At 36.1% G+C, this 24,085-nt stretch overlaps 3 protein-coding genes and 2 non-coding genes across 8 annotated transcripts; all 5 read left to right on the top strand.

The window, feature by feature from the left end:
- Positions 1–344: 344 nt before the first annotated feature.
- On the top strand, positions 345–4,141 carry LOC107814939 (uncharacterized; the record flags this gene model as incomplete). Its single annotated transcript, XM_016640444.2, has 5 exons — positions 345–444; positions 3,161–3,252; positions 3,373–3,461; positions 3,559–3,631; positions 3,737–4,141. Coding segments are annotated over 5 exons (444 nt in total), but the record flags the coding sequence as incomplete, so codon positions are not given.
- Positions 354–456, top strand: LOC142178752 (U6 spliceosomal RNA). The gene has a single exon (XR_012707006.1). It is a non-coding gene; the product is annotated as a U6 spliceosomal RNA (small nuclear RNA).
- Positions 4,142–8,317: 4,176 nt separating the features above from the next.
- Positions 8,318–13,178, top strand: LOC107814969 (UDP-glycosyltransferase 73C3). 4 transcript variants are annotated; one of them, XM_075247913.1, is made up of 2 exons: positions 8,318–8,493; positions 9,685–13,178. In XM_075247913.1, the coding sequence occupies exon 2, from the start codon at positions 11,530–11,532 to the stop codon at positions 13,015–13,017; it is 1,488 nt and encodes a 495-aa protein (XP_075104014.1). In that variant the 5' UTR covers positions 8,318–8,493; positions 9,685–11,529; the 3' UTR covers positions 13,018–13,178. The 4 variants fall into 4 exon arrangements, with proteins under 4 accessions (XP_075104014.1, XP_016495960.1, XP_075104013.1 ...); XM_016640474.2 differs by having other exon boundaries at positions 8,318–8,580; XM_075247912.1 differs by having other exon boundaries at positions 8,319–8,493; positions 9,622–13,178.
- Positions 8,418–8,522, top strand: LOC142178755 (U6 spliceosomal RNA). The gene has a single exon (XR_012707009.1). It is a non-coding gene; the product is annotated as a U6 spliceosomal RNA (small nuclear RNA).
- A 2,460-nt stretch (positions 13,179–15,638) lies between the features above and the next one.
- LOC107814959 (UDP-glycosyltransferase 73C3-like) lies at positions 15,639–17,932 on the top strand. Its single transcript, NM_001325939.1, is given in 2 exon segments — positions 15,639–17,069; positions 17,508–17,932. Coding segments are annotated over 2 exon segments (1,491 nt in total). The 5' UTR covers positions 15,639–15,925; the 3' UTR covers positions 17,855–17,932.
- Positions 17,933–24,085: the final 6,153 nt, after the last annotated feature.

The following is a 24,085-nucleotide window of genomic DNA, read 5'->3' as shown; positions in this document are numbered from 1 at the left end:
TTCAAAAAGAAAAGGTCAAGAAAGCGTGATTAACGCATTCATTAAATGTTGAGCATAAATTTTGTAATACGCTAATATTGTAAAAAAAAGTCACTTTATGGAATAAACAAGAAATGATTCTATTTTTTAAAATAATAATCAAAAAGGATTAAGTGTGTAAAAATCTCTAAATTATAGTAGTAGTACTCAAATGGACTGTAGTCTACAAATGAGGCCCACTTAGTTAGTTATCAACGAAGTGGGCTTTAAACTAAACAAAAGCCCAATAAAATGCCAACGACCTAATTATCCCTCATCGGCTACAGAGAGAAGCAGCTCTTTGTTTATATGGCGGAAGCTGAAAATATGAGTTCGTCCCTTCGGGGACATCCGATAAAATTGGAACGATACAGAGAAGATTAGCATGGCCCCTGCGCAAGGATGACACGCACAAATCGAGAAATGGTCCAAATTTTTTTCTTCATTCTTCCTCCCCTTCTTTTTTGCTCTATAAACCCTAGAATCCTGATGTTAGTATTTTCTCTCTCTGTTTCGATTTTGATATTGCTGTCTGTCAATGTTTATGTTGAAACCTAGTTAGTTGCTTTTGAAATTAAATAGTGTGTTGTGTAGGTTAATATTTAAACTGGTGGTGACTGTAGTTTCTTTTTGGAGATTTTTCTTACTTGGGGTTGGAAATTGAAGTAATTAAGGATGACTTGCATATATAATTTGCTCTTGCTGACCTAGACTTTGCCAAATTACCTAGAAACGAACAAAAGGATGCATAGGCTTGGGCTCTTAATTTACAAAATGAAAATTGGAGTCAAAGACACCAGTACTACTAGCATATTGGGAGACAATCACCTGAAAACCATTTTCCGCTCAGATGTTGGTCTTTGTTTACTTGTTATTCTCTTTATATTTGATGATATAATGTCCTTTTTCCTAAGAAAAAGTTGGCGTTAACACAACATTGAGCTTTGGTAAGTATAATTCATGAATTGGTCTAGTAATGCATCAAATATATTACAATCACAAAGAACTTTAAGTAACAAAATAGTCGCATGGAGCAAGGGGGATATGAGTAGATGTCTAATCTTGGCTTACTAGTCTTGTTCGATGATAAGTTTGTTGCAAAGACCTTAATAATCGACTAAGGCGCAGCAGAACCTTTTGCATATGTTAGAACCATTCGAGCAGCTTGTTGCTCTAGTTATTCTTACAAAATGGAACAATGAATATAGGGATATTCATATTACCATGTCACTGATCTGACTTACGGGGCCTGCAATTTTATTAATGAAGATATCTGGTTTTACTCCATCCCAGCCCCCTCGCCCCCTTTAAACTTTAGCATTTATCTCAAGTTGAAAACAAGATCTCCTTATTTACAAGTGTTAGTTGCAAAAGAAAATTCCATCCAAATTACCTATGATTCACCATGTCGTTTGGTGGAACTTATTATTATTTGACTGATTCTGCCCAATTTTACAATACATGAAGATCTATCGATTAGCTTCTTTCGATAAGCTGTTTATTTTCTGCGTGAACTGATCAAATAGTAGTGACTGAATGGATGATATCATTTTGGTTGTCTTTGAAGAACTGAAACTGAATGATGGGCAATGGACTAAGGTATGTAAAGATCCCGGTTCTGCCGCATATAGTGCGCAACTCCTAGATTAGGCTAAAATGTGGCAAGCTACTAATTTGATTACATGATTGGTAACTTGGCTAGTGTGTTAAAGTATAATATGGTACTAGTAATTCTTGAAAGGGTCTTGTTTTTGTGATTGTGGTTTGGTGCTTTTTTATTTTTGAGAGGTGAATTAATTTACTCTTCTGACCATTAACTTGATAAAGATGAGTTTTTTTTAAGAAAACTTTTTTGGGTAATTATGTTTTTATTTTTTATTTTTGTGGTAACCCTTTCTTGAATGTGATGTAGTATGCGGTTGCAGGATAATTGCTAGAAGGGGTTTGAAGGGGGTGGCTGTGGGAAGATAATGATTCAACAGCTATTTAGATGAGTTCGTTAATGCGGGTTAATTGTTTGAAAGATGAAAACTTTATGTAATCGGATCGAGTCTGAGTAAATTGGTGGTTCTTAGTCTTGATTCAGTTATCATTTAGATGAGTTCTGAATTTGGACGAGATGTATTAACTTTCGAAAAGAAGGGATGTGCCAAAAGAATGCTTCATCACCTTGTTGTCAGAGTTTCATTGCAACAAGGTCGCTCTGTTGAACTTTATTTTGTTTCAATACTGAGGATGGTGGAAGGAGTAGGAACAAAATTGAGCTGGACTACTAAGAAGCCCATGCCTTATAGTGGTGTGTGTATGAGAGAGACAGAGACAGTTGATCTTTCATACCTCTGTTGTGCCTTCTGATTTGGTGATTCATCTACTCACTCATCTCATCCAACTCCGTAGAATCGTCCCCAAACTATCATATGTTCTTCTCATTTTCCTATGAAGTAGGTCGCACAATTTGGTTCAGCAGAGTGCTTGAGGGACTTGCCTTGAAATTCTACTGCATACACTCATTTCTGCTGATCTATTGATTTCAAAACTTGCAACTAACATTGGTGTCCGAAATAACATTCTTACTTGCTCTCCTCCTCTTTCTGTACAACTAATTAGTTTAGTATAGTTTGACTTTGACAGGCCTTATAGTGGTGTGTGTATGAGAGAGACAGAGACAGTTGATCTTTCATACCTCTGTTGTGCCTTCTGATTTGGTGATTCATCTACTCACTCATCTCATCCAACTCCGTAGAATCGTCCCCAAACTATCATATGTTCTTCTCACTTTCCTATGAAGTAGGTCGCACAATTTGGTTCAGCAGAGTGCTTGAGGGACTTGCCTTGAAATTCTACTGCATACACTCATTTCTGCTGATCTATTGGTTTCAAAACTTGCAACTAACATTGGTGTCCGAAATAACATTCTTACTTGCTCTCCTCCTCTTTCTGTACAACTAATTAGTTTAGTATAGTTTGACTTTGACAGACCTGCAATGAGCAGTATGTTGACTCTCTCAAGAGAATTAACTCTGGCATTTGGACAATATTTGAGTTGAAGTTGATTTTTTTTTTTTTGGTTGAATAACCTGTTCAATATATTATGCTTTTCATTTTTGCATCATATTCACGTGCTTCTACCTGATTGCTGCAGATAATTTGAGTGGTATCATTGATCAACCTCTTGAAGATGGGGACACTGCTCTTCATCTAACATGTTTGTATGGCCATCTCCATTGTGTGCAGGTTGGTGCACCTGCCTAACTTTATTTCATGAATTCACCATTTTAATTGATCTGTCGATCTCTTAACGATCTTATAACCAAAAGGATGACAAACACCCTTAATTGCGTTTTCCACACCCAGCTATTGTTAGAGAGGGGAGCTTCTTTGGAGGCTAAGGATGAAGATGGAGCAATCCCATTGCATGATGCTTGTCTGGTGGTATGTCTTGCGTCTCCAAGTTCATACTGATATTCCACTGTCATAGCTATCCTCTATTGTCATATTTTTTAATTATATCAATTCATTTAACGATATGACTTTTAACAGGGTACACGGAGATAGCCCAACATCAACAGTGCTCTCGACCCTGAATGTGAAGAGGATGTTGGACTCTGTTGATGTAAGTATGGGTTTCTACTAAAATTTTATTTGTTGCTTTAGTTTTGTAGAACTAAACAGTACTGAAGCATCTTGTCGCTAATCGTGTTTGGTTGATTTTGAAAAGCCTCTCCATCATGCTGCCAGAGATGAACATGCAAATGTCGTCAGATTATTACTAGCTTCAGGGGCTTGTCCTACTAGGAGCAATATGTAGTTATGAGGTTTTTGATGTCTGATCGATTTGATCTAGCAGAATCCTGGTGAGCTTGCTGAACCTGACGGTGAAGCTCGAAAAATCTTAGAAGAAGCTGCACGTGCTGTTCCTAGCCATTAGTCCTTCATGCCGAGATTTTGATTTGGTAGCTTGGCTATTACTACTATATGTTTGCCTTGTTTTATAGGTAAAAGTTTGATCAGAATTTCCCCTTAGAAGCCAGGAAATCATTTAACAATAGGGGACAACTATGCAGTTGAATGTTGCAATTATTCCTTGTGAGATTGCAGTTCTTACAAAGCTATTTCTGTCAAACGGTTATCAATTATTTATCCAGTAGAATGTTAGAATGAGTTCATTCAATCTTTGGTACATTTCTTTTATGCCTTTGATCTTAAATTAGATTTGCTTATGGGAGACATAATAGTATATGTATTTCTCGTTCATTAGAACATGTATGGGGAAAGAAGAAGAAGAAGATTTGTGTTTCTCCAAAGCTTTGTAATCAAATTATGAAAGCTTTCAACAACTTTACGTTGAAAGCATTCAATAAAAGTTTTCCTATTTGGTTACAACAATAATATACCCAGTATTATCCCACATCGTGGAGTCTGGGGAGGGTAGTGTCTATGCACACTTTACCCCTACCTTGTGAGGATAGAGGAGCTGTTTTCAATAGATCCTAAGCTCAGGAAAGCATAAACACCACATTAATGAAAATATAGACAAGAAGGGACAGTACCAAAATTCATATAAAAGCAGAATAAAAACAACAAAATAGTAAGGTGATCAACAATGAAAGTTTTCCTATTTGGCTATATATGATTTTCTTACAATAACAAAATCTCATGTCGAAATTAAAAAGAATTTATTTGTGAAATCTGTTGTTTATTTCTTTCGTGATTGGATTTCAATAAAAAAAATTCTAATTTTGATTTATGATTTTGTTTTGCTTTAAATATTCTAACTAAAATCAATGCATCTTCTTAGTGAAATGAGCATATTTAGTTCCGATAACATTGCCAAAATGTTCTTTTTTAACTATTGAAATCTTAGGCAAGAAAAAAATGGATACTACACAACCAAATGGTCAAATACACTGGGGCATAATACAAAATTAGCTGGTCCGCTGAAACTAATTGCATTGCTAGCCAAAAAATGTATGAAATGTATATATTTATAAAATACTAGTTTTATTGTACGTGCGTTGCACGTGTTCATTGCGTCAATCAGTATAAAACGTATACAAGACGAACATATTATTGGAAAATAGTAGTGATATTAAACTGAATGTAATACTTGTCTAAATGGTGCAAATGAATGTTATTACATTGAATAATAGCTAAATTTAATATTTTCTGATTGATGAATTTAGTTGAGTTAGTTATATAGTGTTTGTAGTTATAAATATCTTACTATATAAGATACAAATATATTATGTATTGCATTTTACCTAACATCTCTTTATAAAATTATCTTTATATGTCTAGTTTTAACATGGTATAAAATTTATTTTTGCAACTTAAGTATTTTTATGTGCTCATTAAAAGTTCATCACATAATAGGTTATATGCTAAGTGGACATTTTCTTGAGTCAAAAAAAAAGAAGAAGCCTATATTCATATGTCTAGTACTTGTGGGCGCAAGTCGGTCTTTTCAAGTGGAAGCAATGGTTTAAATCTAAATTCCCTTATTGACATGTTCAAGAGTTCTAGTGATTTGTAGGTAATCAGTTATTGGTAATACTTGGAGAGAAAAATACTACAAGTCATAATACCTGAAGTGAAGTTACTCAATGCCTCAAACCGTCGAACGACGAGCTAAAACTCAAAACGATCGGTCGTGTCTTTACATAATGTACATGCGGACCACTAAAGTATCAAGGTGCCTAAACTTAGGTTCATATAATTACTTTGGTTTCGTTGTATTAGATGAATATTGTACACTTCACGTCATTGAGTCTTTGAAAAATTTATATGTCACCATTTGTTGTAGACTGATGAGAATGTAGCAAGGGAGATCATTAATCATCAATCTCTTTTCGCTTCAATGAGACTATTTTATGATCTTATATATTGTTAATTTTGATGGCACTGTTGTATTTAAGTTGGTTTGTTTTGATAGTGACAAGAAAAAGCTAACGATTTGTTGCCCTAACTATTTTTCTTTTGCTTTGTGCGATACAGGTGGTATTAACTCTCACTTATCTTGACATCGTTATTGAATATGCAGTTGGCAAAAACCTGTTAGGCGCATTTCCAATGCAGAAAGCTTCAGTGAATATGAAGTATATTTAAATATTTTTATTTTGTCAATAATCATTTTTCTCATATACTACTATTATGAAGGATAATGAAATGGTATTTGAGGCCTTTTGTCACAATTCTATGATTATAAAGGCCACAATTTTTATGTTTTTCAAATCATTGGTTCCCTATGTGCAATGCTTCTATCATTTGGTTTGATTCTGTTGTTATTTCAGGCTACATACTAAGTTATGTGGGAACTATAACCTTTCCCCTTTTAGGCACTTTTATTTCCATTGTACTACACCAGTAGTCAAAATTAGTAAGTTGCAGAATACCCTTCTTGATGAAAGAGTAGCTCCACACTTGAGGATATATGATATTGGATACTCAAAGTTTGATGCTATTCTGCTTATTTGTATATATTTATATTTCTACACTAGGAAATAATAAGATAGTCATAGTTTTCCTCCTGCAATTATTGTCGACCCTGTTGCATTCAAGGCCAAAATCAATTGCTCATACTCCGACTTATAGTGCTCCAGATGTTCAATCTAGAAAAGAGTATTATGGCAAGATAACTGTGCAATTACTTATGTCATTTTCTTTATTCGGTGAAAGGTGTGGATGTTGCATTTTCATCGATATCTCTTTGATGGTTCTATATTCTTTTCCTCTTATGAGTAGTTAAGAAGTTACTGTTATTGGTAGCTTTATAAGCTGTTGAAATTATTGGTCATAATTCTAGAGTTGCATAAATAATTACATCTTATTATACCACCCCCCTTAATCACGTTTAAGCAGGTGGTAGGGACGGAGGTTTAAGAAGAGCCAGAGAAAACTTACCATTATCAATCCTTTGTGTAATTATAGGGCAGTCTGGATTCAAAGGAACCATAGATATTTCAGGATAAAACTCTATCCTTGCTGGAAACATTCAAATGTTTACGTACAAAATATGTACTTTTGTAGTAATAGAAACCCAGATAAATGATCCTAGTAATGCAGTGGAATTCATAGACTCTCCTGCATTCTTACGGGGAATGATTGCACACTAACTTTTGTAGAGATATTAACACCTTCTTGGTGCTGGTTACTTACCTATAAAATTATATTTATGTGCATGTAGTGGGTATGGGAACTGTTACTACTCTATTCATCTTCTTGCACATGAAATAAGTATCTTTTTTTTATTTGCAGCTGAAAAATACCTAGGGTCAAGACAAAACATATAAATACCCCGAGGGTTGGTAGTTGATTGAGCCTACTCTACATGAGTTGGATGCTTGAACGAGAGAAGGTGAGTAATTTGATGCAAGGTGAAATTGAGTAATATTTTTTGTCTTACATTGTTGATTGAAATTTTCAGACCTTAACTACTATTTTTTGGGTTCTTGAAAATTTGCAATGACCCTAATGATGGTAAAAGAAAGTGTGAAGCATTCTGACCCATATTCACAATTGCACATCAAAGGAGCAGATATGTTTATGACCTTTAATATGGAAGAAATAAAATATCTAAAAGAGTTGTATGAGTTCTATTTGGAACAACATTATGCAGATCGCAACCTGATTGAAAGGTGGAAGAAGGTATTTGAAGTCAACATACTCCACAACTTACAAAATCTGTTTGTTTCTTATATTCAATTCTTTCCTATTTCTTGTGTTTTGACATGCAGCCTGGATATGAGCATCTTTGCTGCTTGCACTGCATACAACCTCGGGATCACAACTTTGTAACTACTTGTGCATATCGTGTCCCCAAGCACCTTAGGAAAGTTGTTGTAATAAAGTATGTATATTGTGGATGTCAAGGTTGTGCAAGTGGGAAATAATTATTTTCATGTATGTGTGATTTTTTCAATCTTGAATGACTATGTCTTTGTCGTCTTTCTGAATTTTCAGGGTATTAGAAACTTTTATTTGTGGCACTCTAGCTGGTATACATGGCTTGCTTTTTCGAGGTTATAAAGAATATTATTGGACTTCATGAAATAACGGTATGTTTCTTTATTGTGTTTCCTTATGATTTCATTGTAGGAGTATCAATTACATTTACATGTTCCAAAAATAATAACATTTCCATGCTCCTTTGTATCTATCGTATTTTCAAGATATAATTTTTATGAAAAATTACATTTATTATGGTACGAATACTAGTTTTAAAATGAAAAACAATAGTAGTAGTAGTAGTACTCAAATGGATTATAGTCTACAAACGAGGCCCACCTAAAACTAAACAAGAAACAAAAGCCCAATAAAACGCCAACGACCTAATTATCCCTCATCGGCTACAGCGAGAAGCAACTCTTTGTTTATATGGCGGAAGCTGAACGTATGAGTTCGTCCTTTCGGGGACATCCGATAAAATTTGAACGATACAGAGAGAAGATTAGCATGGCCCCCGCGCAAGGATGACACGTACAAATCGAAAAATTGTCCAATTTTTTTTCTCCATTCTTCCTCCCTTTATTTTTTGCTCTATAAACCCTAAAATCCTATCCTGATGTTAGTATCTTTTTCTCTGTGTTTCGATTTTCATATTGTTGTCTGCTAGTTGCTTTTGAAATTAATTAGTGTGTTGTGTAGTTTTCAGAGCGAACTGTGAATATTTATATTAAGGGTAATCACTCTTGGTGTGCGATTTTCGACTTATATTAGTTCATAATTGCAAAGTTTTTGTTTTTCTTAGACGTCAAATATTTTCTGTAAATTGGGTGAATCAGTTGTGAAATATTGTCAATTTGGTGTTGGAAATTAAAGTAAGTTAGGGTGACTGGCATTTAAAATTGTGCTTGCTGATTTAGATTTAGGCAAATCACTCACAAAAGAACAAAATGAAGTGAATGCATAAGTTTAGACTCTTAATTTTGTATTGATCTACCTATGTCCAATGGGTATCACATGGTATGCATATGCAACTTGAATCCTTAAAAAGAATTCTAAAAATCACTAAGAGCTTAATGCACTGTTTTCTGATCCATATAATTGTAGCTAATTTATTTAATATAGTGTGAGAGTGTAAGGTTCTCACTCAGCTCATCAGTTGTCTAGCATTTGGCCCAACTGAAACTAGTAGTAATGGCATGGATGATTTGTCTTGATTATCTGTAAAGAACTGAAACTGAATGACAGGATTAAGGTATATGCGAAGATCCCTGTTCTGCCACATAAAATGCTCAACTCCTAGATTAGGATAAAATGTGGCAAGCTACTAATCCGAGTACATGACTAGTAACTTGGATAATAGAACCTCTGATGTTCGATATCTCCAGATTTCAAGAAATTAGTCTTAGTACTTTTACTAATGATGGTCGTGCTCTTCTTGGGCCGCCCGTGCCCTTTGAGTCGGCCATGCTCATGCGACGCCAATGTCAATGAGGAATGCCGTTTATTTTATCAAAAGAGTTATTGCTGTACTTATATCTATTTTTAACAAAATTTACTATTAGAGTTATCACTTTGATTGTTTATATGTACTAAATCTTTTTGAGATCCTTCTCTTTTAGATTTTCGTTTTCTTTGCGTGTAAAGCTAGTCTTTCAACAGATGCAGTTTCTAGAGCAACTTGTTCTTCAGCCCGTTGATTTTACTAAAATCATTCAATTCAAGGTTGTGGAAAGAAGCTGGACTTGATCAAGTTGACTCCACACACCAGATGCCACGATCAGAACCTGCTAGCAAAATAATGATTGTGATGTGAAATATAACTTGCCAAGTTTTGAACCTGACTGCAGGGCTTCCTTGATTCTAGGAGCTATATGACGGGACCACAAACTACAGTCTACTCCAAAGCTGGAATGTCTCACATTGTATCTCAGCTTTACAAGCCCTTATATTGGTTTAACATGTACAGTAGCCAACGACATTTTCTGCTGTTGTGTAAGCCTCCAATCTTTGGTGCATATTTGGGTGGGGTGGGGGGGTGGGGTGGGGGTGTTATTACATAAAGAGTTCGACTTCTTCATATGACTCTGTAAAACAATGCCTTTATGTTAGTATATCTTGGTAGAGCTATTTGCTCCTAAATCACATGTTACTCAGTCAAAGGCTTGTGAGTAAGATCCATGTGATTTGCTCATTCTGTAAATGGTTATTTTTTGACTAACAGACAATGGTGTAAATTTTCATCTCAGTACAATATCTTGTTCAAGTCATTAAACCTTCATGTATAGATTCTTGGAAGCTTCTCTTTGGTTGATAATTTATATTGGGAAGCCCTGCTAGTCTCTATGATCTGATTCGTTTCTTAGTACAGTCCTAATGACCTTTTGAAATGGGAAACATAAACTTGGTGGCCAATTGCAACTTTGAGTCTGGTTGCCTTTAAGATTACTGTTGGCCCTAGTACCAACATATCAGCTGCTGAAACATGGCAGAATTAAATGCAGAAGTAAATGCGTTTGTTATTTTTAGGATCTTATCTCTATGGAGCTTCATTCAATGGTTTTTTTTTTAAGTAATATTATTATGAGGAAATCATAAATATTTAGCTGGTCGGTTGGGAACAACATCCAATATTTTTTTCTTGATAATCCAGAAATCTCCGAGGACCAGTAGCACACAGTTCGGGATTTGGTCGATAATGGAGCTGCCCCTCTATTCTTCTCTGCTGAAATATTAGTTTTTTTTGCCAGAGGATTCGAATTCATGACGGGCGTTTAATCCACATATCATGCACTGCGCTCTACCACTAGACCAAAGCCCTGGGCGTGAACAACTTCTAGCCTTCCTGATGCTTGATTATAGGAAAGAAAAGAAAAAGAATATAAATATGTTTTTTAAATCTCTTTTGCTCAAGTATGCTGTATTTCTTCTCCTAACTGTCCAATCATAGCAGTGAGAATAGTTTATCCCTTCCTTCACTTTCCATTTCCTTCATATTTTATCCTTTCTGTTCTAACTAATTCATTTTTTTCCAACCCCCACATTCAACGTTCCCCAACCACTCCACCCTGAGAAGAGAGCAAAAAAAAAAGGGTTTCAACCCCAGGAGAAAGGAGAAAAAGAAATAAAACAAGCACTGGCATATGCATGCAGTTGCAATTATAAATGACATGACCTATGTATGTTGACTTCCATTGTTAAGCTTTCACATCAGCCACCAAGATAAGCATATATTGAGAGCCAGGCTTTTGTATCCCCTTGTCACTTTATACCTATCTTAGCTTTAGCTTTGGCTTTTCTCTAAAATATTATTTTTCTAATCATAGAGGATTGGAGAAGGGGGAGAGGGGACAGAAAAATGGAAGGTGGACAGTGAGAGTTGAATCTGTACTGTGGGAGAGTCTCATCACAGGACTATAAGTTTGGTGGTACCAAAGAAAAGTTGAGAGGCTATTGCATCTCACTTCCAGAAAGTAATTTTCAACTTTCAAGAAACACTCAAAAGCTTCTGATAAATTCTCCACTCCTCTGATTTATCAGGCAAACTGAAGAGCATATTTGCATTACTCAATGGCTGCTCAAAAGTCTCAGGTTCACTTTGTCCTTGTACCCTTAATGTCCCCTGGTCATCTCATCCCTATGGTAGACTTAGCTAAATTGTTAGCACAACATGGTGTAATTGTTTCTATAATTTCTACACCCCTTAACACCATCAGATTCAAATCAGGTATTGATCACTCTGTCAAATCAGGCCTTCAGATCAGAATACTTGAACTCGAATTTCCAGCTGTACAAGCCGGTTTGCCCAAGGGATGTGAGAATATGGATTCCTTACCTTCTCGCCATTCGATTAAGGATTTCTTTGTAGCTGCTAGCATGTTGCAAAAACCATTTGAAGAATTGTTCAGTGATCTTAAGCCTAGTCCTAGCTGCATAATATCTGGGAAAAACATGGCCTGGACAGTCGATAGTGCATGTAAGTTTAGAGTTCCTAGGATTTTCTTTGATGGTATGGGCTGTTTTTCTTCTACATGCACACAGAAATTGCAGAGTTCTAAAGTTCATGAGGTTGTCTCCAAGTTTGAGCCTTTTGTAGTACCCGGTTTGGCTCATAGAATAGAGCTGACTAAATCACAATTGCCTGAAAATCTAAATCCAGGCTCACCAGATTTGGTCGACGTTCGCAATAAGATGGTTGCTGCTGAATCCATCTCAGATGGGATTATTGTCAATACTTTTGAGGAACTAGAACTTGAATATGTTCAAGAATTCAAAAAGATCAAAGGTGGGAAAGTCTGGTGCATTGGCCCTGTTTCAGCTTGCAACAAATCGGAATCCGAAAAGGCTGCAAGAGGCAAAACTGTCTCTTTAGATGAGAACCAATGCCTGAAATGGCTTGACTTGCAACAACCAAACTCAGTGGTTTATGCCAGTCTTGGAAGCATCTGTGGCCTCACATGTTCACAACTTGTAGAACTTGGTTTAGGTTTGGAAGCATCAAATAGGCCATTCATATGGGTATTGAGAGGAGGGGAGAAGTCTAAAGAGTTAGAGAAATGGATTGAAGAAGAAAGATTTGAAGAAAGGATTAAAGGAAGAGGCTTTTTAATAAAAGGCTGGTCTCCTCAGATTCTTGTATTGTGTCATCCATCTGTTGGTGCTTTCTTAACACATTGTGGTTGGAATTCAACTCTAGAAGGATGCTGCTCTGGCTTGCCTATAATAACTTGTCCATTGTTTGCTGAGCAGTTTATTAATGAGAAATTGATAACAGAAGTGTTATACACTGGTGTTAGTGTGGGAGTCAAGGCTGCTGTTACATGGGGAATGGAGGAGAAATCAGGCTTAGTAATGAAGCGCGGAGATGTAAAGAATGCCATTGACAAGATCTTCGATAAGGGTGTAGAAGGAGAAGATCGACGTAGAAAGGCAAAAGAGATTGCTAAGATGGCAAAGAGGGCTTTAGAAGAAGGTGGCTCATCTTACCTTAACATAGAGGCTTTGATTCAAGATATTATGCAACAAAGTTTGAGCAGTGTTGAGGCAAGTTCTTTATAGTTCTTATGAAAAGCAAGGTTTTTGTTTTCCAGAATATATATAGACATGCATAAACCCTTTCCCCTGAATTGTGATTTGTGTCATTTAGGAATATAATTTAGCTGCTGTGTTTTCATTTCTCAGTTTCTTTAAGTAATTGTCCATTTTAAGTTTGCTCTTTACAGTATAAGGTTTATTAGTTAGCTTCTCTTCCTCTATGTTTTCCCTAAATTTCCATCTTTCACTATTGTCTTGGGCTGGATCTTAGGGGGTGTTTGGTACTATGAAAGTAATTTTCCGAAGAAACATTGTCTCACTGTCAACCCTCTCTAAACTTAAAAAATTATTTCAAATGGACTATATTGGTTAAAATCATTAACGAAATCGTTTACCCTTTTTAATGAAAAATATTTTTAAGGAAACTATTTTTTGAAGTTCAATTGCCAGAAAATAATTATATTCTAGAGAAAATATTTTCCTTCGTACCAAATACACCCTATATTTGGAAAGATAAATATTCTAGTACTAAGATTCCACTATTGCCACACAAAAAAAGGAGCAGTGGGTACAGTATTAGTCTTCGCTCTTTAATTTCAGATCCCCTCAGCTTGCTGGTTTGTCACATCTGACTAATTTTTTGGATCGAAAGGATTACTCAGTATATAATACTGCTAGTTGTTATCATAAAGAAAATTAAGTTGTGTTTGAAATAGTTTAAATTTTTTAACTTTTCGAATCATATCTTAATATATATTTTTAACCGACAGACACCCCTATTAAATAAATAAATATCACTCCTGCATCATAAACATGTCATGTGCAATGCGTGCAAGTTGATTGCGACAAATTCGTCAATTTGGGAACAGTTGCATTAAATACAAACCAGCAAATAACTTCGATAAATAAAAAATAAGTAATTCTGGGGAAGATAGCATTAAATACAAACTTTGAGTCAATCAAAAGAAAAAAATGATATATATATATATATATATATATATATATATATATATATATATATATATATATATCATAAAAGAACTCAAGTATATTGGTACTACACCTACCTGGCTACCAGTTTAAAATTTTGGATCTACCTTTGAATCAGAAGATTTCCTTTTGTTATTTTACTTGATATTTTAAAAAAGGGAGACACGTAAACACTTTTAATTATTTATTCATCCGATAAGATTAATTAAAGTGGACATTAGTTGAGACTTGAGAGGGTTCTTAAAATCTTTGAAAATGACTTATACAATCGTTTAGCTTGTTACTATATATCGACCTGGAGATATTCCAAAATGTCTCACATCATTGGTCCCAAACTGGAAATAATCAGACGAGTTTCTTCTACATTGTTCTCATATTATTGGTAGATAGTGCACATTTTCCTTACGCAAATTGTACAATTTAATGATAAAACTAATACTTCGTATTTCGGCAGTTAAATGAGTTTTTCTTTTATTGTAATTCTTTTATATGCCTTTTATATATTTTGAATTGTTAACTATTGTCACTTATAATACTTTTTACGTAGTTTCAAACTTCTAAATATATAAATTTGATTTAGAAAAACTTAAAAATTTCAAATTCAAAGGATGTGGTGTAGTAGATGTGATTACTCTTCACTTAATTAGAGATCTCGGGTTCGGATCCTGGGTATGGAAAAATTCTTGGTAGGGAGTGCTTCTCCCCGAATGGGGTCTGACTAATAGCGTATTTGGCCAAACTTCTAAAATTTGCTTATTTTGAAAAGTATTTTTCAAGAAAGTACTTTTGGTGTGAATCGGTTTGTGTCTGACTAATTAATTTGAAAAACACTTTAGAGCAATAATTAGTGTTTGACCAAGCTTTTGAAAATTGCTTTTAAGTGTATTTTTCTCAAAAGTACTTCTTAGAAAAGTGCTTTTGGAGAGAAGCTATATTTTTCTGCTTCTGAAAATCTGCTTCTGTTTCTCCTCAAAAACACTTTTTTCCTTCTAAAAACTTGGCCAAATACCTCAATTTTTGGCCAAAAGCACTTTTGGGAAAAAAAAAAATAAAATTTGGCCAAGCAGGCTATAATTCAACTTGTTTCTATCAATCGAGAAATTTCACAATGCCTTTCACATTATTCATCCCAAACTGGAGAAGTTCAGATGTGGTCCATTTTTCTCATATTTTTGGCACGTATTGGTTGCTCAAAATTTACGTTCACCTATTATTGCTTGGATATATCATCATATCAATAATTGACACTGCAATTGCAAACATGATTGGATAAAGAGTGAGACATCTTACATAATCTTCTTTACTTGGATAACGATTAAGACTATCTGAAGTCTACAATTTGCTCACGCACCTAAGAGTGAAAATTATTAGGCATAAGGGTTCAGATAGTAATAAAAACGACATAAAAAGCTATGTGATTTTTTTTCATTTGCTTAAATTTTGTGGATGGAGTTACTTGCATATAATAGTGAAACGTACTAAGCACTTGTGATATATTCAACATATAAAGGCGCAAACTGAATGAACTTTGTGATTGAAAAGGGTAGCTTGGTGTACGAAGTATCTCGCGTTAATGCAGGGTCTAAGGAAGGGCCGCACTCCAAAGGTGTGTAATATAGATAACATACTTTAATACAAATATTAATAATTAATTCCACAATTCAAACTCGTTACCTGTAGGTAATACGAAAACAACTTTACCGTTGCTCTACTTTCCACCTATCATTATGATTATCACAAAAAAAGAAAGAAGTAAAAGTGTACAATTTGCTCACTTCTACCTACTTTGTTGTACTACCAAAGTGGACCACGATGTCCCTAGTATTTCCTCAATTGGTGAACCAATTGCATCTATAACAACTGTATAGTTGAATTTTATAGCTTAAAATCAAGAATCCAAAACCCCCAATACTAAGATCTTTGAGCATATCCTTCTTTTGCCATGGCAACTCAAGTGCACAAACTTCATTTCATACTATTCCCTTTAATGGCTCCAGGCCACATGATTCCTATGATAGACATAGCTAAACTTCTAGCAAATCGCGGCGCCATCACCACCATCATCACCACTCCAGTAAACGCCAATCGTTTCAGTTCAACAATTACTCGTGCCATAAAATCCGGTCTAAGAATCCAAATTCTTACACTCAAATTTCCAAGTGTAGAAGTAGGATTACCAGAAGGTTGCGAAAATATTGACATGCTTCCTTCTCTTGACTTGGCTTCAAAGTTTTTTGCTGCAATTAGTATGCTGAAACAACAAGTTGAAAATCTCTTAGAAGGAATAAATCCAAGTCCAAGTTGTGTTATTTCAGATATGGGATTTCCTTGGACTACTCAAATTGCACAAAATTTTAATATCCCAAGAATTGTTTTTCATGGTACTTGTTGTTTCTCACTTTTATGTTCCTATAAAATACTTTCCTCCAACATTCTTGAAAATATAACCTCAGATTCAGAGTATTTTGTTGTTCCTGATTTACCCGATAGAGTTGAACTAACGAAAGCTCAGGTTTCAGGATCGACGAAAAATACTACTTCTGTTAGTTCTTCTGTATTGAAAGAAGTTACTGAGCAAATCAGATTAGCCGAGGAATCATCATATGGTGTAATTGTTAATAGTTTTGAGGAGTTGGAGCAAGTGTATGAGAAAGAATATAGGAAAGCTAGAGGGAAAAAAGTTTGGTGTGTTGGTCCTGTTTCTTTGTGTAATAAGGAAATTGAAGATTTGGTTACAAGGGGTAATAAAACTGCAATTGATAATCAAGATTGCTTGAAATGGTTAGATAATTTTGAAACAGAATCTGTGGTTTATGCAAGTCTTGGAAGTTTATCTCGTTTGACATTATTGCAAATGGTGGAACTTGGTCTTGGTTTAGAAGAGTCAAATAGGCCTTTTGTATGGGTATTAGGAGGAGGTGATAAATTAAATGATTTAGAGAAATGGATTCTTGAGAATGGATTTGAGCAAAGAATTAAAGAAAGAGGAGTTTTGATTAGAGGATGGGCTCCTCAAGTGCTTATACTTTCACACCCTGCAATTGGTGGAGTATTGACTCATTGCGGATGGAATTCTACATTGGAAGGTACTATTCAATTGTGTGATCATCTTATCTAAAGTTTAAATTATTAGATATACCATGTTTTATTTACTTAATTATCTCTTGACTAGCGCCAAGTAAGTGGGGTGAGACTTGAATCTTGCCTGCTCTAATACCAATTAAATTGTGTGACCAAAAAAAAGTGGACAATTCGGTGCACAAAGTATCATACGTTCACGCAGAGTCCGAGGAAAAGCCACACCTAAAAGGTATGATTTAAGCAGACGACCCATATGCAGATATTAGTGGTTACTTCATGACTCGAACGTGTGACCTATGGGCCCCCAAAGATAACTTTACCGAAATTAAACTATTATCTAAAAAAATTTAACTATTAGAGATAATATACTTTTATTTATCTTATCTAAAAATTCAAACTGTTAGAATAATATCATTTTAATTACTTAATTATGTATTGTATAGGTATTTCAGCAGGATTACCAATGGTAACATGGCCACTATTTGCTGAGCAATTTTGCAATGAGAAGTTAGTAGTCCAAGTGCTAAAAATTGGAGTGAGCCTAGGTGTGAAGGTGCCTGTCAAATGGGGAGATGAGGAAAATGTTGGAGTTTTGGTAAAAAAGGATGATGTTAAGAAAGCATTAGACAAACTAATGGATGAAGGAGAAGAAGGACAAGTAAGAAGAACAAAAGCAAAAGAGTTAGGAGAATTGGCTAAAAAGGCATTTGGAGAAGGTGGTTCTTCTTATGTTAACTTAACATCTCTGATTGAAGACATCATTGAGCAACAAAATCACAAGGAAAAATAGTAAATTATGATTATTTTTTTTCTATATTTTTTTTGTGGATTCTCTGTTACTAGTTTATCTTACACATTTGCCTTGGATTGTTTGGGTTTAAGCTAAGATCTTTTATAAATTCTAATAATCCCCCCCCCCCCCCCTCCTCCCAATCGAGAAAAAAATGGCATTTAATTGAAAAGATTGCAAAAGTTAGAAAAAAGGACCTATCTTCAATCAACCCAATGGTCTGAGCAATTATTGTACTGTGACTTTATAAAACCTGAAAAATAAAATAATACTAACATGTTATATATGCATGGTTAACTTTTTTTTTTTTTTTGTTGTTAAACTTAAATTTTTTATTTAACCAAGTATATCAATATGTACAAGTGACTCATTGGACTCATGAGTCAGATCTCAGTAATCTCTTTGTAACTATTCTAATTGTTCCTTATCTAGCTAACTACTTTAACTACTGAAACTATCTAGTGATAACAAATTCAACACTTTTCAGAACTATACTAGGTAACTGTTCAGGCAATTCAGTTGCTATTGCTATTTGCCATTCTTGATCAGCTGCCTACTTTCTCGTCTTTGGTATCTGAATCTTCTTGCATTTATCTCAGCCCATATGTGATAGATACTTGATGCAAATAAGAAGCCAACTGTCAGCTGTCACACCCCTTTTATGCCCCCGAAAACGATAATGGTGTTGTTATGGATGGTGGGTTAAAGAGTTTTTTCAAATAAAGTGACAAATTTGATTAGAGATTATTTTATTTACAGAGTCGCCACTTGGAATTGAGTTTTGGGTGTTCCAAGTCACCTTTTATTTGAATCCCTAGTCAAAGGAAGGTTTGACTCTATTATTATTGGTCTGCGAAAATAAAGTCCGGATAAGGAATTCAATTGACCGGGAAGAAGGTGTAAGGCATTCCCCAAATCCCGTGGTTCTAGCACGGTCGCTTTATTGACTATAACTTGGCTTGAATTAATTTTGGACAAACTGTGATTTATTGGTTTCCATATTTTTCTTTATCCGCTTTTATTGCTTGATTATTCGTAATTAAGGAATTATCTTGAAACGAGTCACGCGTACGTGTACCCGTTTTGTTTGGCGCATTAAAAATCATGCCACGCATGTGTGTACACAATTAATAACACTTTTATTATTATTAAAATTATTCTGTCAAAGTTGCGTGAACGCATACCTTGCCTTTAACTTTAGAAATCGTAATTATGTCACGTGAATGTATACATAATCACGATAATTGATTTATTACTGTGCGCCTAAAGCATACTAGAGATATTTATGAGTTATTTTCCTAAACTAGTTTGAGATTAAGACCCAGGGTTTATGGGGATCATTGTGGAAGAGGTAAGATTTGACTATTATAATTATGAAATAAATGGATACAAAAAAGCTAAATCTTCTTAAATCCTATCAGCCCTAAACTACTCCAAACATAATCAAACATCTCTAAAAATCCAACTAGTTAATCAAATCCCATTTATGGCATACTATATGAACTAAAACAAATGTTAACTAAGCAACCTTTTAATTTCCACCAAGCAAACCTATGGCCCATCTTGATACACCATAAATCACAAGGCACAATACCAACTCAACTACTGTCTTCTTCGAATGTTCCCCATTTTACATGTATATAAATTAAACCAAAACTATATGCTTACAGAATAAGAAAAAGAAAAAGAAGAAAACAAACAAAACAACCACAACCTATTTGATTAGAGGTTACTAGAAATCCCTTTATTCATTCATTTTTTTTTTCAGTAGTTATTTTACCTACAAAAGAAATTTAATAGTGCGATGAAATATGCAAATCAGTAACTTCCACCCATCAAGTAAACACATGAATATAAATCTTAACTCATACAAATTCTAGTGATTTTCTTAAACAAACGTAGGCATCAAAGAAATTTAGTAAGCTATCAAAGACATTTAAATAAAATAAAGTACTAAAAGATTAAACAAGAACATGATATTAAACCAAAAGTGAATCAAAGAAGAAAGTGACCTCTGTTGAGCAAAGCTTTTCACTGTATTAATAAAGAAAACTAACCAAACTGGACAGTGGACTAGAGCGTCAAACGAAACGGAACGGCGAACTTGCCTCCCTCGACTGAAACTCGCGTGTTTTGAATGGGTAACTGTTGCTGCGTTTTGGCAGCAATTTCAGCCATGTTTTGGCTTGATTTTCATGGATGTTTTGTGGATTTTTACGGATGTTTTGGGGTTGGGATTCAGACTGGTTTTTATCATTTTTGGCTATTTTCGAAGCTGATTATTTGCTGGAAAAAGGGCTGTTTTTCAGCTGCTTTTGGAGCTAAAGATGGAGGAAAAATCCATGAAGCTTTGATGGTTGATGAAGTATTTTAATGGAAATTTTGGAGATGTTTTAATGGTGTTTATCAGAGGTATTTCAGTTGTTCGTTATGGTGTTTGAAGGCTGATATCTGGAGGAAAATGGATGGAGTGTTCGCCTGTCCAAAAATGGAGGTTCAAGGTTTTTTCCGTTTTTGTGACTCCCTTTTTTGCTCCTCTAATAGAGGGAAGAAGATGGTATTTTTATGGGTGATCTTTTTTGCCCCCTCACGTGAAGAAAGAAAATGGGGATATGTGGGGGATTGTGTGTGAGGGCAAGCATGAGAGACAAAGCATGTGGGACAAGTATGGAGGACAAGCATGGGGGACAAAGGAAAGTGGAATGGGGACACGTCTGGGAAGATGGGAGCGGAAAAGATGGAGTGAGAAGTGAGGTATTGGTGAGATGAGTGGGAAAAAACTCAAGCATGGTCAAAAATTAGGTGCTCACAGCATGCCCCTCTTTGCTTGAAAACATTAAAAGTTTTCAGGCAAAGATAAAGTGAGCAGTGTGACTAAGTTTTGACCATATCGTTATTCAAAAGAGGAAGAAAATAAAAGAAAAAGGTGCAACCGAGTCTTGGTTTTGGACAGCCTACATATCCCGGGTTATAAGAAAATCAGGTCGCGTGTAGTTCAAGAAGAAATGATGGAGTGATGAGTTCGAAAGTCGAGTTAGGTTCCGTCGAGGCTCCGGTCCGTGGCCCTGTTATTACATCAAAATCTAAAGGAACAAAACAAACCTATCAGCTATAAGTTACAAGATTCCTATTTATAAGTCTTCTGAACCTTGATCTTGAGTCTTGACTGGTTGTTCATGCAGACTCTGATCTGAACCTTGATGCTTGCTAGTTGTAGGTGCTAGTTCATTCTTCTACGGCTTCTTCTGAGAAAAACGGGGAATGTGAAGCTCGTAACTTCAGTCATGTTTTGAGCGGTCCATATCATTTCCATCTGCTTCTGCATTTGGATTCACTTTTTTTTTCCTTTTTCTTTTCTTTATTTTGGATTCAGACTTCTTCTTTTGTTCATCTCGAACCTTGTGCCTCGAGGTAAAATCTGCTCAGACATCACAACAAACAAACGAACGAAATTTTTCTGCCCCAGTTTTCACTAAGAAAGATTTCGTGAGTTATTGTAACAAAATTCTAAACTACTTCTTTATTGAAAGCAAATAAAAAAAAACAGTAATGGTGCACCCTGAAAAGGTCGTGATGATTTTATTTTTTGTTTTTTTTTGTCCCAAAAGAATGTCTCAACTAAGGATTTGTGTACCTTATGTTGGGAAAATGTGGTCAGAGAATAGGATGCCCTATATTGGCAATGATACCAGGGAGTTGTGTATCCTGCATTTAAAATAAAATCAACTAGGGAGTGGTGTACCCTATGTTGGAGATCACAGCTAGGGATTGGTGTACCCTATACTGGTAAGGAGATCAGGGATTGGTGTACCCTATGCTGGTAAGGAAATATAATCAGGGGATTGTTGTACCCTGTATTACTGAGAAGAAAATATAAACAGAGGTTGGCACCCTGTATTATTGAAAAGGAAATGTAACCAGGAGTTGGTGCCCTGTATCACTGAAAAGGAAATGTAACCAGGGGTTGGCGCCCTATATTACTGAAAAGGAAATGTAACCACGGGTTGGCGCCCTGTATTACTGAAAAAAGAAATGCAACTAGGGGTTGGCGCCCTGTATTACTGAAAAGGAAATGTAACCAGGGGTTGACGCCCTGTATTACTGAGAAAGAAATGTAACCAGGGGTTGGTGCCCTGTATTACTGAAAAACAAATGTAACCAGGGGCTGGCGCCCTGAATTACTGAAAAGGAAAATGTAACCAGGGGTTGGCGCCCTGTATTATTGAAAAGGAAATGTAACCAGGGGTTTGCGCCATGTGTTACTGAAAAGGAAATGTAACCAGGGGTTGGCGCCCTGTATTACTCAAAAGGAAATGTAACCAGGGGGTTGGCGCCCTGTATTACTGAAAAGGAAATGTAACCAGGGATTAGGGCCATGTATTACTGAAAAGGAAATATAACCAGGGATTGGCACCCTGTATTACTGAAAAATGTTGAATCATCCTACGCGAAAAAAGGTTCTAACTGGATTTAAACTACGAAAAACAAACTTCGGTGAAGAGTACTTCTACCCGGAAATATGAGCTGGATCCCCCCTAGGCGAATAGGTTCAACTTGGGTTAAGCTACGTAAAACAGCCTGAACGAAGAGTACTTCAACCGGGAAATATGAGCTGGAACCCCCTAGGCGAAATGGTTCTACCTGGGTTAAGCGCCGTAAAACAACCTAACCGAAGAGTACTTCTACCCGGAAATATGAGCTGGATACCCCTAGGCGAAAAGGTTTTACCTGGGTTAAGCTACGAAAAACAATCTGGGTGAAGAGTAGTTCTACCCGGAACTGTGAGTTGGATCCCCCTAGGCTAAAAGTTTCTACCTGGGTTAAGCTACGTAAAACAACCTGAGCGAAGAGTACTTCTACCCAAAAATATGAGCAGGATCTCCCTAGGCAAAAAGGTTCTACCTGGGTTAAGCTACGAAAAACAACCTGAGCGAAGAGTACTTTTACCCGGAACTATGAGCTGGATCCCCCTAGGCGAAAAGGTTCTACATGGGTTAAGCTACGAAATACATCCTGGGCGAAGAGTACTTCTAACCGAAAATATGGGTTGAATCCCCCTAGGCGAAAAGGTTCTACTTGGGTTAAGCTACGTAAAACAACCTGAGCGAAGAGTACTTCTACCCGGAACTATGAGCTGGATCCCCCTAGGCAAAAAGATTCTACCTGGGTTAAGCTACGTAAAACAACCTGAGCGAAGAGTACTTCTTCCCGGAACTATGAGCTAGATCCCCCTAGGCGAAAATATTCTACCTGGGTTAAGCTACCTAAAACAGCCTAAGCGAAAAATACTTCTACCCGAAACTATGAGATGGATCCCCCTAAGCGAAAAGGTTCTACTTGGGTTAAGCTACATAAAACAAGTTGAGCGAAAAGTACTTCTACCCGAAAACTATGACCTGGATCCCCCTAGGCGAAAAGGTTCTACCTGGGTTAAGCTACGTAAAACATCCTAAGCGAAGAGTACTTCTACACAGAACATGAGCTGGATCCCCCTAGGTGAAAAGGTTCTACCAGATTTAAGCTATGTAAAACATCCTAAGCGAAGAGTACTTGTACCAGGAACTATGAGCTGGATCCCCTTAGGCGAAAAAATTCTACATGGGTTAAGCTACGAAAAACAACCTGGGCGAAAAGTACTTCTACCCGCAACTATGAGCTAGATCCCCCTAGGCGAAAAGGTTCTACCTGGGTTAAGCTACGTAAAACAAGCCTGGACGAAGAATACATCTACCCGAAACTATGAGCTGGATCCCCCTAGGCGAAATAGTTCTACCTAGGTTAAGCTACGAAAAACAACCTAGGCGAAGAGTACTTCTACCTGGAACTGTGAGCTAGGTCCCACTGGCGAAAATATTCTACCTGGGTTAAGCTACGTAAAACATCCTGAGCGAAGAGTGCTTCTACCCGAAAACTATGAGATGGATCCCCCTAGGCGAAAAAGTTCTACCTGGGTTAAGCTACGAAAAACAGCCAAGGCAAAGAGTACTTCTACCCGAAACTATGAGCTGGATCCCTCTAGGCGAAAATGTTCTATCTGGGTTAAGCTACGTAAAATATCCTGAGCAAAGAGTACTTCTACCCAGAAACTATGAGCTGGATCCCCTTAGGCAAAAAGGTTCTACCTGGGTTAAGCAACGTAAAACAACCTGAGCGAAGAGTACTTCTACCCGGAACTATGAGCTGGATCCCCCTAGGCGAAATGGTTCTACCTGGGTTAAGCTATGTAAAACA

This window comes from Nicotiana tabacum, chromosome 24 (assembly GCF_000715075.1).
Source record: "Nicotiana tabacum cultivar K326 chromosome 24, ASM71507v2, whole genome shotgun sequence".
NCBI classification, from domain to species: domain Eukaryota; kingdom Viridiplantae; phylum Streptophyta; class Magnoliopsida; order Solanales; family Solanaceae; genus Nicotiana; species Nicotiana tabacum.
The sequence above is the reverse complement of the archived record's forward strand: the minus strand, read 5'-3'. Positions and strand labels throughout refer to the sequence as shown.